This window comes from Molossus molossus, unplaced genomic scaffold (assembly GCF_014108415.1).
Source record: "Molossus molossus isolate mMolMol1 unplaced genomic scaffold, mMolMol1.p scaffold_m16_p_8, whole genome shotgun sequence".
In the NCBI taxonomy this organism is placed as follows: domain Eukaryota; kingdom Metazoa; phylum Chordata; class Mammalia; order Chiroptera; family Molossidae; genus Molossus; species Molossus molossus.
The window spans coordinates 87,229,697-87,244,358 of NW_023425402.1; the positions used below are offsets into that span (position 1 = coordinate 87,229,697).

Below are 14,662 nucleotides of genomic sequence, written 5' to 3' on the forward strand. Positions count from 1 at the left end.
TGACCAAAGTAATTAGATAGGCATTCTGGGTAAATTTGTATTTAGTAAAAAAAATTCTGCATATTATGAAATAAAAGTTAATGTTTTAAAACTTTGAACAATTTCTAAGATGAGGTCCAAAAATGACCATTCTGGGTTCAAGGTTGTAATTACTGACTGACATGAAAAATGAATTAAGTTAGTTGAATATTTATTCATGTGATTTCTGATATAATTTTGTAACCTTAATTACAATTATAAAATGACTAGTGTGTTTTGTTTCCAAACCATCTTCGCAAAGTGGGACTAGTCCTACATAAATCTAGAGGCTTAATCTTTCCTCTTGAGTTATTTAAATGACACTAGAAAAGTAATAATTTAGATTTACGAGGTTAACCACAGTACCTGTTCTCTATACAAGGTTCTAACCATTTTTACCTGAATTTTCTAGAGAGGTATTTAGTATCTTTAATACCAGTGAAGAAAAAAGTTTGCTGTTTGAGTTTCTTTTAAGCAATATATTATCCATTTTTATAAGCTGTCCTTGGGAATCACACTATGTAAAAAGCTATGATGCTGAAATTTCAACTCAAAGTATTTCATTGTATTTCTCTATGCTTTCTTTTTTTTTTTTTTTTATCCTTACCCGAGGACATTTTTCCATTTTTTGTTCAGATAGAGTGGGAGGAAGAGAGAGGAAGAGAGAGAGAGAGAGAAACATCGACGTGAAAGGGGCACATCAAGTGGCTGCCGCCTACACAACCCAAACAGGGCCAGGAATAAACTGCAACCGCAGTACATACCCTTCGCGGGAACCAAACCCAAGTCTCTCTGGACCGCAGGCCGACGCTCTAACCGCTGAGCCAAACCAGCCAGGGCTCTCTATGCTTTCTTGACACCAAATCAAAACAGCAGCCTAAGCAGTATCCCTACTATAAATTTCCCAAAAAATCCTATGAAAGTATTTGCTGCAAATACAGTTTGGTCCCTGAGCAATATTAGGCATTTCTAAGTATCTCAATCTGTACCTATAGAACTTTCACATTGTATGACTTCTCCCAATGGGCCACATGAAAATATGAACTCATAGGCTGTCTTTTGTTTTGTTTTGCTTTTACCTTTATATCATTTGCAAGTTTATTTTTAAAATATAATGTATTTCTCCAAGGAATCTGATCAATAAATATTTAAACAACTATCCTATGAGATGATACAATGATGAAGCCTGTAGTCTTCGAAGATTCTGAAAGGCTTTCATTACACTTGTAAAGTATAGAGTTTAGTTTTAAAAAATTATTTATTGGTACTTACTATTTATTTTTATGTCTTGACCATTTACTACCCATTATTTTTATAATTGTTCACATAGATAACTATGCATTTACTCTTAGTATGATGCATTAATTTGGGTTTATTTTCATGCTTCTTTCTAAGACTTCTGAAACCTTTTGCATTAAGATTATAAAATCCTTAGAACAAGAAATTGTGTTTTTTATTTATTGGCCTCTCAATGGAAATAACCACTAATAGGATTAAATGACACTCAAGACATAAGGGTAAAAAAGGCATTTATGATTCTGACAACCCAATCCCAATTCAGAGAGAAAAGACATACGTTAAGCCTTTTGTGACTGAATCAGGATTCAAAGTTATCAAAATTAAAAATTAACTTTTTCATTCATCTAATCATTCAACTAATATATACTGAACACCTACTATTTCCTAGATATGGAGTTCTTTTCCTCACTAAATCTGAAATCTGGAAGTCTTGCTTTTAAAAATAAAAAAAATGAACTAAGTGATGACTCCAAGAGGCATGCTACGTCCATTGACTTAGAAGCATATTGTAAGAAGAATAAAAGTCCATTGAGTTTATATTTCTTAAAGTTAAAAAAATCCTCTATTGTTTATATTTGAGAATAGTGTTTCTTATCTAATTGGCAGAGACATATATATATACATCTAAAAATTTAGGGAATTATCAAAAAACCTAAAACATTTTAAAGAGGTTAAAGGTTAATGTTTCCAACTGTGATGTTGAGCCTCAAGCGACCCACTTCCCTTGTTTATAAAAACTCCTGGGAGAATTCTAGAGTGCTGAGAAAGAACAAATGAGCATTACTAATATATGACTTATTACTATTTTCAGTATATATTTGAAATTTTAGGTATGTTTCATTTTAAATTTTATGTCTTTGTTACACTGATCCATTTTACTCAATATGAAAATCTGAAAGAATTAAAAGATAATAATTAGCAAAAAATTTTTAATTCATGATTTACCAACGACAGAGGTGGTCAAGAGTAGGTTTACAGTGGTGAGTATGTTAACCACAGAGTTCATTTATATATTATTATTTATTAATTACTGCATTATTAAGTTGTATTACAATGGTAAACTTACTTTTTCCAACCTCTGAACATGTAATTCCCAAATGCTATATACCTGCGCCATCTAGTGGCATAAGGAATCCCTACCTCACAGTGTTAGATTTCACAAAATCATGTTTTTTATTATAAATGATTTAGCTATAAATAATTTAATTTATATGAGGAAATGGATAGTGAGATAAATTAAGTAACATACATGGACAAGTCTAGAATTAAGTCTAATTTCTCATCCCCTTCTTATTGTACTATGACATACTGAAGACTGTGATGGTTTAATGTCAGTGATATATTTTCTTATAGTCTAATAGACAAACTAATTCCAAAAAAGGAGAGGGGGAGGGTTATAAGCCTTACCTAGGCACTTCAAATCCCATGGTTTGCTTCTTTCCAGACACAGTCATTTTAGCAACTTTTGGCACAATTTCACATTCACTTCGAGATGACTGGGAATCTAATTTCCCTAATGAAAGAGTAAAATATAAAAGTCTAATTAATTAAAGTTCATTCTAGAAACATATATTATATAAATATATAATGATAATAACATTTCATAGAATTCATGTCCTTATAAACACATATTCTTTTCTCTAAAAATATGTAGTGAAATATTAAAAAGCTAAAAAATATTCTTCTGTCACCCGATTCTGGAAAATCCCCTATATTGGCCCTTTGTTATGTTTAGCCCCCACCAAATCTCTTCCTAATTTTGAATTGACTCTTCAGTTTCAGTATTAAGAGGTTACAAGGTGGTTTCTGCACTGAGCCTTGCTCTGGCAGTATACCCAGACCCTCTCCCCCTCTCCCACCACACCCTTCACAACACTAAAACTGTCTGGTCAGTGAGCAGATGGCTACACTATTTTTAATCCTGTGATACCTATAAACTGATGAGGAAGTTGAGAGTCTACTGAATTGTGCTGAACACTGCATTTATTTTACTTGCACACAACACTAGACTTTGTAAGATATCTACTATCGATAAAGAATATGGGGGAAGAGGTCAATGTAGAAAAAGGGAATTAAGAACATGGAAGAGGATAAATTATGAGCTAGATCAAAGTAAGACAATACATTTAATCCTTTATGAAATTCTTTATAATGTATCTTTATAATTTTAAAGAAGAGTACCATCAGGATTGGGTTCACAGAAAATGGCAGAAATTGCATATGCTACACTGTAAATATATATACAGAGCTCATTTTTATAAATTAGACAAATTAATGTACAGAATTCATTAAAAATGTTTGTTGTTTGCCTACTATATGCCAAGCACTATGCTGGAAATAGTGAAGAAAAATAGACATAACCGTTCTGCTGAGAGAACTTACATTCTAGTGGAGAAAAGGTATCAAGTGATCTTAAAAAAATAAAAGTAAAATCAACATATTGTTAGTGTTATAATCTGTATACAGTGCCATAAAATTAAGTGAAAGAGTACCTGAATTAGAGCACTTCTATAGAAAAGAGTTGAGCAAAGATGCTAAAATGAGTAGGCATTAACCACTTAGAATGAAAGAGCATACTGACTAGGGAGTAGCCTGTAAATCGGCCCTGTGGCAGGAGGCGCAGGAGCTTCGGAGGAAAGGGAGCCTAGTTACATGAGAGGAAGTGGCTGTAGCCAGGCAATGCAGGACCTTAAGGCCATACCAGAGCCCTGGCCGGTTTGGCTCAGCGGTTAGAGCATCGGCCTGCGGTACAGAGAAGGCCATACCAGAGACCCTAATTTGTTCTAAAAGAATTGAAAGCCACCAAAATGATGTATACAAGAGGGAGAGGTCTGGGCTAAAGCATATATTTATGATTTATACGCACTTAATTAGTACTTGAGGCACAGGCAAGAGTGAGATCACCAAGGAGAGGATGTAAAGAGGAGGAGTGGTCCTGGAACAAAGCCTTGGAGTACTGCAGCATTCAAAGGAAAGACAGCAGAGGACAATGAGCCTATAAAAGGTGACAGGGGAAAGCCAGGGGAGGGTAGTGCCAAGGAGGCCAAGGGAAGAGAGTGTGAAGGAGCTGGCATCACCAGTCAAGTGAAATGAGTACTGAAAACAAGCAAACACCTACTGTTCGATGTGAGCCTTTCAGAAAAAGGTCATGGAAGAGTTAACAGGAACCATCTGAGAGAAGTGAGGGAAGAAGAAGCCAGAATGGGTTTAAAAAATATGAGGAATGTGAGAAAAAAGAGGTAGCAGTACATGTCTATGATCTCTTATCCATTATTTCAAAAGCCAAAAACCTCTGAAAAATTGAGGGTGATTTGTTTTGTTTTGTTTAATAACTCTTTTGGAAGCAAAAGGACTGACAGGAGGCCATTCAGAGCCCTTATTTATCCCACTTACAGTGAAAAGCTGTACATTTCAGTGCAGAATAACAATGTGATGACTATAGGGCTCACACCATAGATGGTATGTACATGTTAATGCTTTTCTAAATCCAAAAGATTCTGAATTCTGAATCAAAGCTGATCTCAAAAGACTTTACATAAGAGATTATAGATGTGTGTAAATGACTCTAAAAAAATTTGGCTGGAAAGGGAGGAATGTACTTGATTGCCAGCAAAGGAGGGGAGGAGGGTGGGATCAGCTTATGGAAAAGATAAAAATGAAAGGGGATGTTTGAAAGTACCAGGAAAAGAAAAGATCACTTTAGATATTTTAGAAAGGGATGGGATCCAAAGCACAGGTAGAAACTAAGCTAAGATAGAAGACAGGCTCTCACACTGCAATAGAAGGCAGATTTGTATGTTGAAGAAATAGTATTATCTCCATAACAGCAAGCAGCCAGTTACCTGCTGAGACTGAGGGTGAATGAAGAAAGGTAAGACTGGTGAAGCAAAAAAGTTTTCAACAATCCTTGCACAAAGGACAATGATTTGAACATAAACAAATTAGAATTGCTGGATAATACTGAGAGCCCACTTAAGATTTGTAATAATGGATTTACAATGGAACCAATCTGCCTTTCTATGTGACTTTAGCAAAGTTCGGGTCAGGAACAGGCATAGAAAAGACATTAAATGCTTCATTCAAGGTTAAGTTTGTACCCAATAGGAGTAAGAAAGCAGAATAACAAGGTAGGTTACGGTATTGGCAAAAGTGGCGGGGGGTGGGGGGGGGGGCGGATTATAAATCATAAACTCTAGATTTTTAAAAATAAAACATAAGAGCGCTGATGCACTTGGAGAAAGTAGAGAGGTCCACAGGTGGAGAAAAGGTCATGACGTGAGAAGCACAACCAGGCAGTTGTGGCCAGAGTGAAATAAATGTGTGAATTCGTCATTTTGAAGGAGGGGGCATTAGGTTGCTGATGAGAGGTGAAGGTCACTGAAAATTAGGTAGTCAAGGGTGTCAGACTTGGCATTTTTGCACATCAGTGCACAAGTCAGCTGTGACCATGAAGAGCTTAGGGTGGAGAAGAAATTGTAAGCCAGCTGCCAAAGTCTTCACTGCCATGAGGCTGTTCAGCAGATGACAGCAGTGAGGCCAAACGAAAGGTTGGTTCAGGCAAAAAAAAACTTTAAGGGAGCAGAGATTTAATTTTTTTTAAATGGAGGAATAGCAATGTTGGAAATGGCAGCAAGGGGAACAAAGTTGCCCTTCCAGACCCTGAGGTTTGAGAGTCTATAAATGAGGCAAGGTAAGGAAGTGAAAAAATACTAAGAAAACAGATTGAGAGTTAGAAGGATTTACTTTTCATGAAAAAAGCAGTTCCTAGAGTTATAGCAAATACTGAGAGGAGTGAAAGATGAGTGAGGGTTGTGAGAAAGGAGGAAACTGAGAACAATGTCTTCATGTTTTATGTATGATAAGAAAAAGAGGCATTGTGGATTTGGGCCTTTGCTAAAAGAAGAGGGGAAAAGAACCATAAAGCACAAAAATGTCCCAGTCCAGGCTATACAAGACTAATTCCCACTTCCCATTAAGATTCATTTTAGTACCCTCCAATCATTTTGCATGAGGAAAACTTCTTGACCCACTTACACATTCAGAACATTGAAATACTGTTAATTTTTACTTTAAAAAAAGGTGAGTCATCAAATGACATAAGCCCTGGCTGGTTTGGTTCAGCGGTTAGAGCGTCGGCCTGCGGTCCAGAGAGAGCCGGGTTCGATTCCCGCTAAGGGCATGTACCTCGGTTGCAGTTTGTCCCCGGCCCTGGTTGGGTCGTGTAGGAGGCAGCCACTTCATGTGTCCCTTTCACGTCGATGTTCCTCTCTCTCTCTCTCTCTCCCTCCCATTCTATCTAAACAAAAAATGGAAAAATGTCCTTGGGTGAGGATAAAAAAAAAAAAGACATAAAAAGCCTTTACGCATAAAAAAAAAATCATAGCATGATCCTGTAATATTTCTCTGGATGCAATAAATATATTATTTTTCATTTCTGGTGATTCTTATTTATAGGATATCAAACACAAGATGTAGTATTTCAAACATTTGGTTATGTTAGTCAGTCTTTTTTGAGAGGAAAAACGTATAGTATAATGGATCTGAATACCACCCATTAAAGAGTGAGTCTTAAACCTTTTATTTTAAACTCTTCCTGAATCTAAATGAAAACCTCTGCTTGCACATCCACGATTTACCCTCTTTGGACCCATCCCTTTGGTCTTCAAGCACACTCAGTATTCGACTAATAGCTCTTTGAAGGTAGGAGTGCCTTAAAACTATGTTCACCTAGTTCACAGAACACAACACAGTACTCTGCTGACAACACGCATTCAACAGAGTTTAATGATTAACTCCAAATGGTTTAAACTTTGAAACCATGAGTTGATCTCTATTGCGTTGGCAAATTATCTTAGATCTCTTCTCCAGACAATAACCTCCTCAATTTCTCTGCTTTACCTACTTCTTGCACTTGATATCAGCCACCTCCTAATGTTTAGAGATCTGGGTTCTAGAAAGCCAACCTGGCACTTGCTACAGGCAGTCTCATGTGATCTCTTGCAGGTGCTTTGCATGCTCTTTACCTGTGTGACAGCCGAAAGGGTGGGTTTTTATTCCTGCTTTAGATATGCCAAGGGCTATACAACCTGTAGTACAGCCAGATTTTTTAAGAAAAGAAATGAATCATATGTTGGCTATTATAAATGAGCATATACACACCATTGAGAGACATTTATAAGAGTTATGGAGATGAGTTATAGAGACAATAAGCAAGAGAATTCAAAGTATGTACCTGAGTGATTATGGAAGACTTAAATGAAATGAGATTTAACCTGACCCTGAAAAATGAAGAGGAGACAAAAATAACATGAGAAAAGGCATTTTTAAGTGTCAATGGGGCAAAATTCTGAAAAAGACTGGGCAATGATTAATAAACTTTTATAGTAAGACTATATAATTGAGTCTTAAAAAAAAAAAAGACCTTTATAGACTTATTTTCAAGGATTCTATATTTCTCATCTATTAAGTAAAAAGGTATAAAATAGTAGTAGTATTAAATAGTCTAAATTAAATTAGGAAAGATAATTAGAAATGAGAAAGGACAAATTAAGATTAGATAAAAGGCCCTGGTGGGTGTGGCTCAGCAGTTGGAGCATCAGCCTGCAGACCAGAGAGTCCCGGGTTCGGTTTCCGCTAGGAGCATGTACCAAAAAAAAAAAAAGATTAGGTAAAAAAAAAACTATAGAAACATGTATGTCTTTTCTCCATAAATTATGCTACGATGTCTCATCATTCTATAATCCCTTTACTTTTCCCAAACCACTAATGAGGCATCCCCCAAGCTTCAGTCCTAGGGTACTATTTAAATTCTACAGATACTGTCTACCCTGAAGTAGTCAATTCTAATCAGTCCAGTATGGTCAGAACCCTAAGGCTCTCCCACCAGAAAATCCTAGAACTTGAGCCTTGACCTAGTCACTAAATATTCCAGAGACCGAGTTTATCCACTGCACAATGAGGGCATCACCACCTACGTCATCTGTCTCACAAAGATGTTGTAATACATTATACAGGTGAAAATACTAAATTATTAATCTAAAAATATTCTAAATAAAAATCTTTCTTGTATGGAACTATCTCATCATTACTCAGGGTAATAATATCCTTGCCAAAAAACTCTTAAATAAAAACTAATTGAAGTTTGTGTGTTCAGTATAATTATTTTTAGTTTGACTGAACACTGCTACTCATTAACCTCTCTTTTTAAAGTGATTTTAGGTGATTATAGGATCAACAAATGCTAGAAGCACTTAGTCATAGATACAATAACACAAGGTGTGTCAGACCTTGGCTTGAACCCAGTAATTTTTTTTTTTATTTACTTAAGTGTCATACAAGTAAGTTTAAGGGGTACATTAAAAAAAAAAAGACCTAAAAGTGCAAAATCCAACCAATGAAACTATTTGGTGGGAAAACAAGCCAAGTAGATGTTAAAGTTCATCTGGAAGAGTAAATGTGAGAAATGACCAACAAAATTTTAAATTAAGAATAATGATAGGGGAACTGAACTACAGATGTCAAGGCCTCCTATATGGCTGACATAAACTAACATGGTAATGGCACAACGGCAGCTTGATGAATTAGAACAGAGTATCTACAAATGGACCAAGTAATAGGAATGTATTTTTATTTGTTATATATAGCAGTAACACTCGAGCACATGAAAAAATATACAGGAATATCTGTTATATAAACTCATAAATAGAAATTCAGTATATCAAAGAGATATTTCAGATCAGTGGAAAAGGATGGGTTACCCAACACTATATTGGGAATATTGGCGATTCATTTGAGGAAAGGCTCTATCGTGTCTATGGTATATCATATAAATGTCTTGATTAAATATTTGAATATAAACATGAAAATGATAAAAATATACTTATAATATTCAGGTAAGACTGATGAATCTTATATAAAAGTTTTAAAATTTCTCCCTGGTTAAGAATACCACAAGTGACCATGAAGTATATGGGGAAATCTATACAAGGAGTTAATATATATAATACAAGAGCTCCTATAAACAAGTAAGACAAACTCAGAAAAAGTGAGCAATAAATAGACCAGGTCAAACCACACAACTCAAAGAAAAATGTGGCAGAGAAAAGGGAAGACAGGAATTGGAGGAGGGGTGAGGAGGAGGGAGAGCAGGAGGGAGGACTCAAAAGAGGAGGTAATGGAAGAAGGGGCAGGGAGGAAGAGAGAAGGGGAAGGAATAGGTACAAGTATTTCTACTTTTTATTAGCATCCAGTGCTGCCAAAGGAAGGGGGGAGAAGGGCAGGCCTATCTGACACTGTTGGCTAGAGTACAGCCTGGAATACCTTTGGCAGGGAGAACTCTGTGATAAAATAAAAAATGATTCCTACGTATACTATGGAGAGAAGGGGAGGGCAGGGGAGGGGAGACGAGGGGAGGGGAGGGGATGCGAGGGGAGGGGAGGGGAGGCGAGGGGAGGGGAGGAGCAAAATCATTTCCTGATAGCTCTTTCAATGCTTTGATACATTCCTAAAGAAATGAAGATGAAAACTAAAAGGGAATTATAAATGTGACCTCTTTCAACATGTATTTTTACTAGGTTAAAATAAAAATCATGGTAAAATCTATCCTTCCCTTTTTGGATTCCCTAGAGTAGAATTTCTCAACCTGGACTACTGACATTTTGGGCAGGATACTTCCATGTTGGTAGGGGCTGTCCTATGCATTGCAAGATATTCCGAAGGATCACAGAAATGTCTCTGGACATAGCCAAATCGCCTCCAGCTGAGAACTACTGCTCTACAGAATTATTAGCAAAAGAATTAAATACATATTACAAACCTTACATACACTCACGACCTCAGATACAGACCCAGACCCATCTAAACTTACCCTCTTGCCAACAAAATGGGTAATTCTCAAGTTTTTTGCCATCTACCCAATCTTGAAAGCTCAGTCACTGATTTCTGATTCCTTTCTCTCAAAACCTAATAATAATAATTCTATTAACTTTTCCCTCATAAGTATTTCTCAAATTTGTCCTTTCCCACCTACCTAGGTCAGGCCCTTAGGATCACATGCCAGCAGTGTTACAATATGGTGTCGCTCTGCTTTCTGTCTCTTATCAAACCACGTCCTACCACTGTCACTAGGCTTGTCATCATGTCACTCACCTGGTAAAATATATTCAGTAACCCTGTACAAAAACAAAACAAAACAAAACAAAACAAAAACCTACTTCTATATAGTCCTCTCTCTTCCTTAAGCAGACTGGGATTCTCTGGCATAAACACTCTTGTTTTCTTACATCCGTGGCCTTGGTCCATGCCATTCCATATTGATGCAAATGCCATTATTTTCATGAACATTATTAACAGAAGGAAGCCAGGCTTCTTGATAATGTATGAATTACAGAGGTCAACTGCAGCACTGTATGAACAAAGGCTTTTGGATTCATTCCACAAAGATTTACCAAGCCTGTGAGGTAAAAACACTGAATAAAGTACATGTAAAGTTACTTACACGCTTTTATGGTCCCATAGGAGAGCCCCAATAACCACTACATGTCAAAACCCGCCAATTCGTCAGTGACTCAGGGTCTGGTAAAGTAGGTGGACATGGGTTCTGCTACAGACAGCCTGGGCTGAATCCAGGCTCTGCCACTTACTAGCTGTGAGACTTCAAGGGAATCATTTAACTTCTCTCTGTGCCTAGTTTCCTCACCTATAAAATAACAACAGAACCTACCCAATAGTGAAATAATTAAATGAGTTCATATATGTAAAGTGCTTAGAGCCATGCCTGGTATATGTTAAGCACTCAATGCTTCACACCATGACAGAAAGCTACAAAATCTGTGGGTCTCTGATTTCACCAAAATGTCAACTTCGTTCTCCTTATTTGACACCAGGGACTCTACAGAAACAGATTCTCTCTGGCGATCACATATTAATTCATGACGAAGGCCGGGAAATGCCAACTATGTGACACTGTGTTAGGTACTAAGATAAGCAAACCAAAGTACAAGATGTGATTCTTATCCTCAAGAAACGTAAGTCTAGTGGAGATACCACACAGGCATATTCTTATCATGTGAACTGCTATAATGCAGGCACCGTGAGTGCATATAAAAAGTACTAACCCACCTACACTGAAAAATTAGGCAAGGTTTCCTTCAGAAAATTCCTAATGAACCTTGGGGGGGGGGATTTAAAAAAAGGGGAATCAGGAAACACGACAAAATGCACACTCTTGCCAGCTGACCAGCATGGCTGAGTCACAGGCAGATATTAAGTGGTGAGACATAAGGATAGAAAAGCAGGAAGCTCGCTTAGAGCCATGAACAACATTTAGGCATTTGATTTTGAAATGTAGGCGCCACCAGAAGAATTTGAGCTTTGGAGTATCATACTGTGCTTTTAGAACTTTCTTCTCTGACCATAGTATGAAAAATGGATTGTGGAGGCAAGACTGAAGGAAGAGCAGTCAATAAATTATTGTACTAAGATCTGTAAGAAATGCTGTGTACTGACTGAAGAACAATGGAGAAAGGGATATCTAAAGATATCACAAGGCAGAATTAGGAACACTTGGTACCTCAATATATGAAGGGGGGTGAGAAACAGGACAGTTTACAGATTTTTCTAGCAAAAAAGGAAAAGTGGATGGTTCTGTCATCACCAAATGAAGAATACATTCTGGAGAACTAAGAGGAGCCTGCTGCTCAGGATCTTAACTCTTCTTGGATGGTCCTTTCATAAAATGCAAAATTACAGTAGTCCACACAGGAAATACTTCCTCTTAAATAAATGGGGATTGCCAACAAAGACTCTACTTTTTAAAACAGTGCCTAGATAGTATCTCAGGTCTTTCCATTTTTCAAGTTAAATTATAACATGTTCTTAGCAGTGGGGACACGAAGATGAGTAATCGTCTCTATTCTCAGGTAGCTTTCAGTCTAGATGTGATGGACGTGGAGGTAGACAGGACTGAAAGAACACACAGAGAAGTAAAGTAAGAGAAATGTGCAGGAGACCACAATGCTATGACTGCAGCTAAGTAGATACAAAAGCACAGAAAATGAATAAGAGGTCACAGGCATGGGAGACAATACATGAATAGATCATGGTAATAAATGTTAGAAAGGCCAAAAAAATTAGGTCTATATCTCTAGGACTCTAAATTAGGTATGAATATAAAATACATTGAGCTTGAGATTCTTTCAACACAAACAGAAATTGGATAGAAACTAGATAATCAAGTCTGTAGAGCAGAAAAAAGGAGAGCACCATTAAAACAGGTAAAGCCACCTCAGCCCTAGGAACGGACGAGACAGCCTACAGGAAAGGAAGGGTGAGAAGGCAGCCAATGGAGACACTGACCAAGAGGAAGGCAGGAACTAAGTGCTCGCATTCCAAAGCCTTCACCTGAATTCAGATGCATACAATCGTGCGATGTTGCAGGCTATATTTTTTTAAGAGGTCACTTGGTCCAACCCATTACTTCATAGATGAAATTCAGGTAAACTTCTAAAGATCGCCTGTCCAATCAGGAAACGTTGCTCTTGCTTCCCCAGGCTACTTCCCGCACCACCCTCCTCTCCATTCCGGCTGTAGCTTCTCAGGCCTCATGGAAGTGGTCTTCCCTAGGTGACTGAGCCAGGTTTATTTTGGATCAAGTACCTCTATAAAATGTGAATGCTTTGTCCAGACCATGATTTTGTGATTTTGGTGAGGCTAATAAGCATCCTTTCAGATTCTTCTGATACTAGTGAATAATAAAATCAATAAGTCTCATTTAGTTTAATATTTGCATTTCAAAATCTCCTAAGAATATATAGAGCCTAGCAGTTAAATCATTCTCTGTGTAATAAAGAAAAAGTTTCTAATACAATTTAATTTCCCATGGGAAACCAGAAACTAGGCTAGTAGTATTCCTAATAACAAACACCTGGACACCATCTTTTCACCTTTTGCTTACGCTCATTTTAGGTGGGAAAGGGATATTTAGGAAAGCATGCATCTAGCATAATTCTATTAATTTTTAGGCCACACATAATCTCAAATTCTTGAACATGGTAACTCCAGTCCAAGATGATATGACTTAAAATCAAAAACCTTTATTGTATATCCTCATGTAGCATGTTACTTTCTGTCTGTATTATAAAATATCAATATAAAGAATGTGCCTTACCTCTCCAATTAACTTATGAGCACCAGATGGGAACTTTTGATATTTTCCACAATATCCAATCGAGTGCCTGGCACATATTAGTCACTCAAATATTTGATGACATTATGCAACTTTATAAGTGGAAAAAAGTAGTATATTCTCTAAGCCAGTGATTCTCAGCTTGGGAGATGTTGGATCAAAATAACAAAGATATCCTTGCCTCTCCCCTTTTGAACATCATTATCACTGGCACATACTAATCCTGACAAGAAAGTGTTAAATCTCTCAGGTGCCCTGGGACAGAAAAAGTGATTGAGAATGACTTACCTTGTATGAAACTAATTTTTAGATGAAGTGAGCTTCATGTAAGTTAAATAATTTGTCCAACCCAGTTTAATATTCTTTGCAAATTATACCTACCACTTGTTGACTGGTTTTAAGGTCATAACTAAAAAGATGTTTAAAGATCTGATACAAATCAGGAAATGAGTTTAGATGACCTTTTAAGGATCCTGACCTATAATCCTTTTTGTTAATCCTTACTGGAGGATATTTTTTTCATTGATTTTTAGAAAGTGAGAGGGAGAGAGAGAAACATCGATGAGAGAAAGATTCATTGATTGGTTGCCTCCCCCAGGTGCCCCTAAAGGGCCAGGGATTGGACTTGCAACCCAGGTACATGCCCTTAATTGGGAATTGAACCCACGACCTTTCAGTCCGTGGGCTGACACTCTAACCACTGAACCACACCAGCCTGGGCTCATAATCTTATTGATAAAAATAACTATTTAGCCTATTCAGTGAGAATCTCTCCCCACACACATATGTATCATTAATCACTAAATAACATCAACTGAAATTTTTTGAAAATTTAATACTATCACCTGCATCAAATAGGGTATTACTTAATGAAAACTGTTGTTGAAGAAATAATATTCTTAAATCCAATAAAAAACAACCAACGTTTTGGGTTTTATTCGTGTGAAATCCATAACTAAACATAAGAATCCATAACTGGGGAGATTTTTTAAAGTAAGCTTTTCTACTGGATGGCATTAACTAACTTCAAATTTAAACAGTACCAATAAAGGTATGAAAATACTACTACAGAACACTAGTTTTTGTCTTAAATTTAAAATGCTGTCTATAATCTCTTAATGTTTGAAAAGTATTCTCTGAATCAAACTGGGATCTATAAAA

At 36.8% G+C, this 14,662-nt stretch overlaps 1 protein-coding gene across 5 annotated transcripts in view; it reads right to left on the reverse strand.

Moving 5' to 3' along the window:
- HBS1L (HBS1 like translational GTPase) overlaps positions 1 to 14,662 on the reverse strand; it is an 83,623-nt gene that overhangs the window by 30,142 nt on the left and 38,819 nt on the right. The window contains exons 1-3 of one of the 5 annotated variants that reach the window (XM_036248070.1): positions 7,550 to 7,595; positions 7,220 to 7,340; positions 2,725 to 2,830 (exon numbers count right to left, since the gene is read on the reverse strand). In XM_036248070.1, coding sequence (XP_036103963.1) covers positions 2,725 to 2,830; positions 7,220 to 7,331 — 218 coding nt within the window. In that variant the 5' untranslated portion in view covers positions 7,332 to 7,340; positions 7,550 to 7,595. Of the gene's footprint in view, positions 1 to 2,724; positions 2,831 to 7,219; positions 7,341 to 7,549; positions 7,596 to 10,529; positions 10,785 to 14,662 lie in introns of those variants that run through there. The other 4 variants (XM_036248066.1, XM_036248071.1, XM_036248068.1 and 1 more) reach the window with 4 other exon arrangements.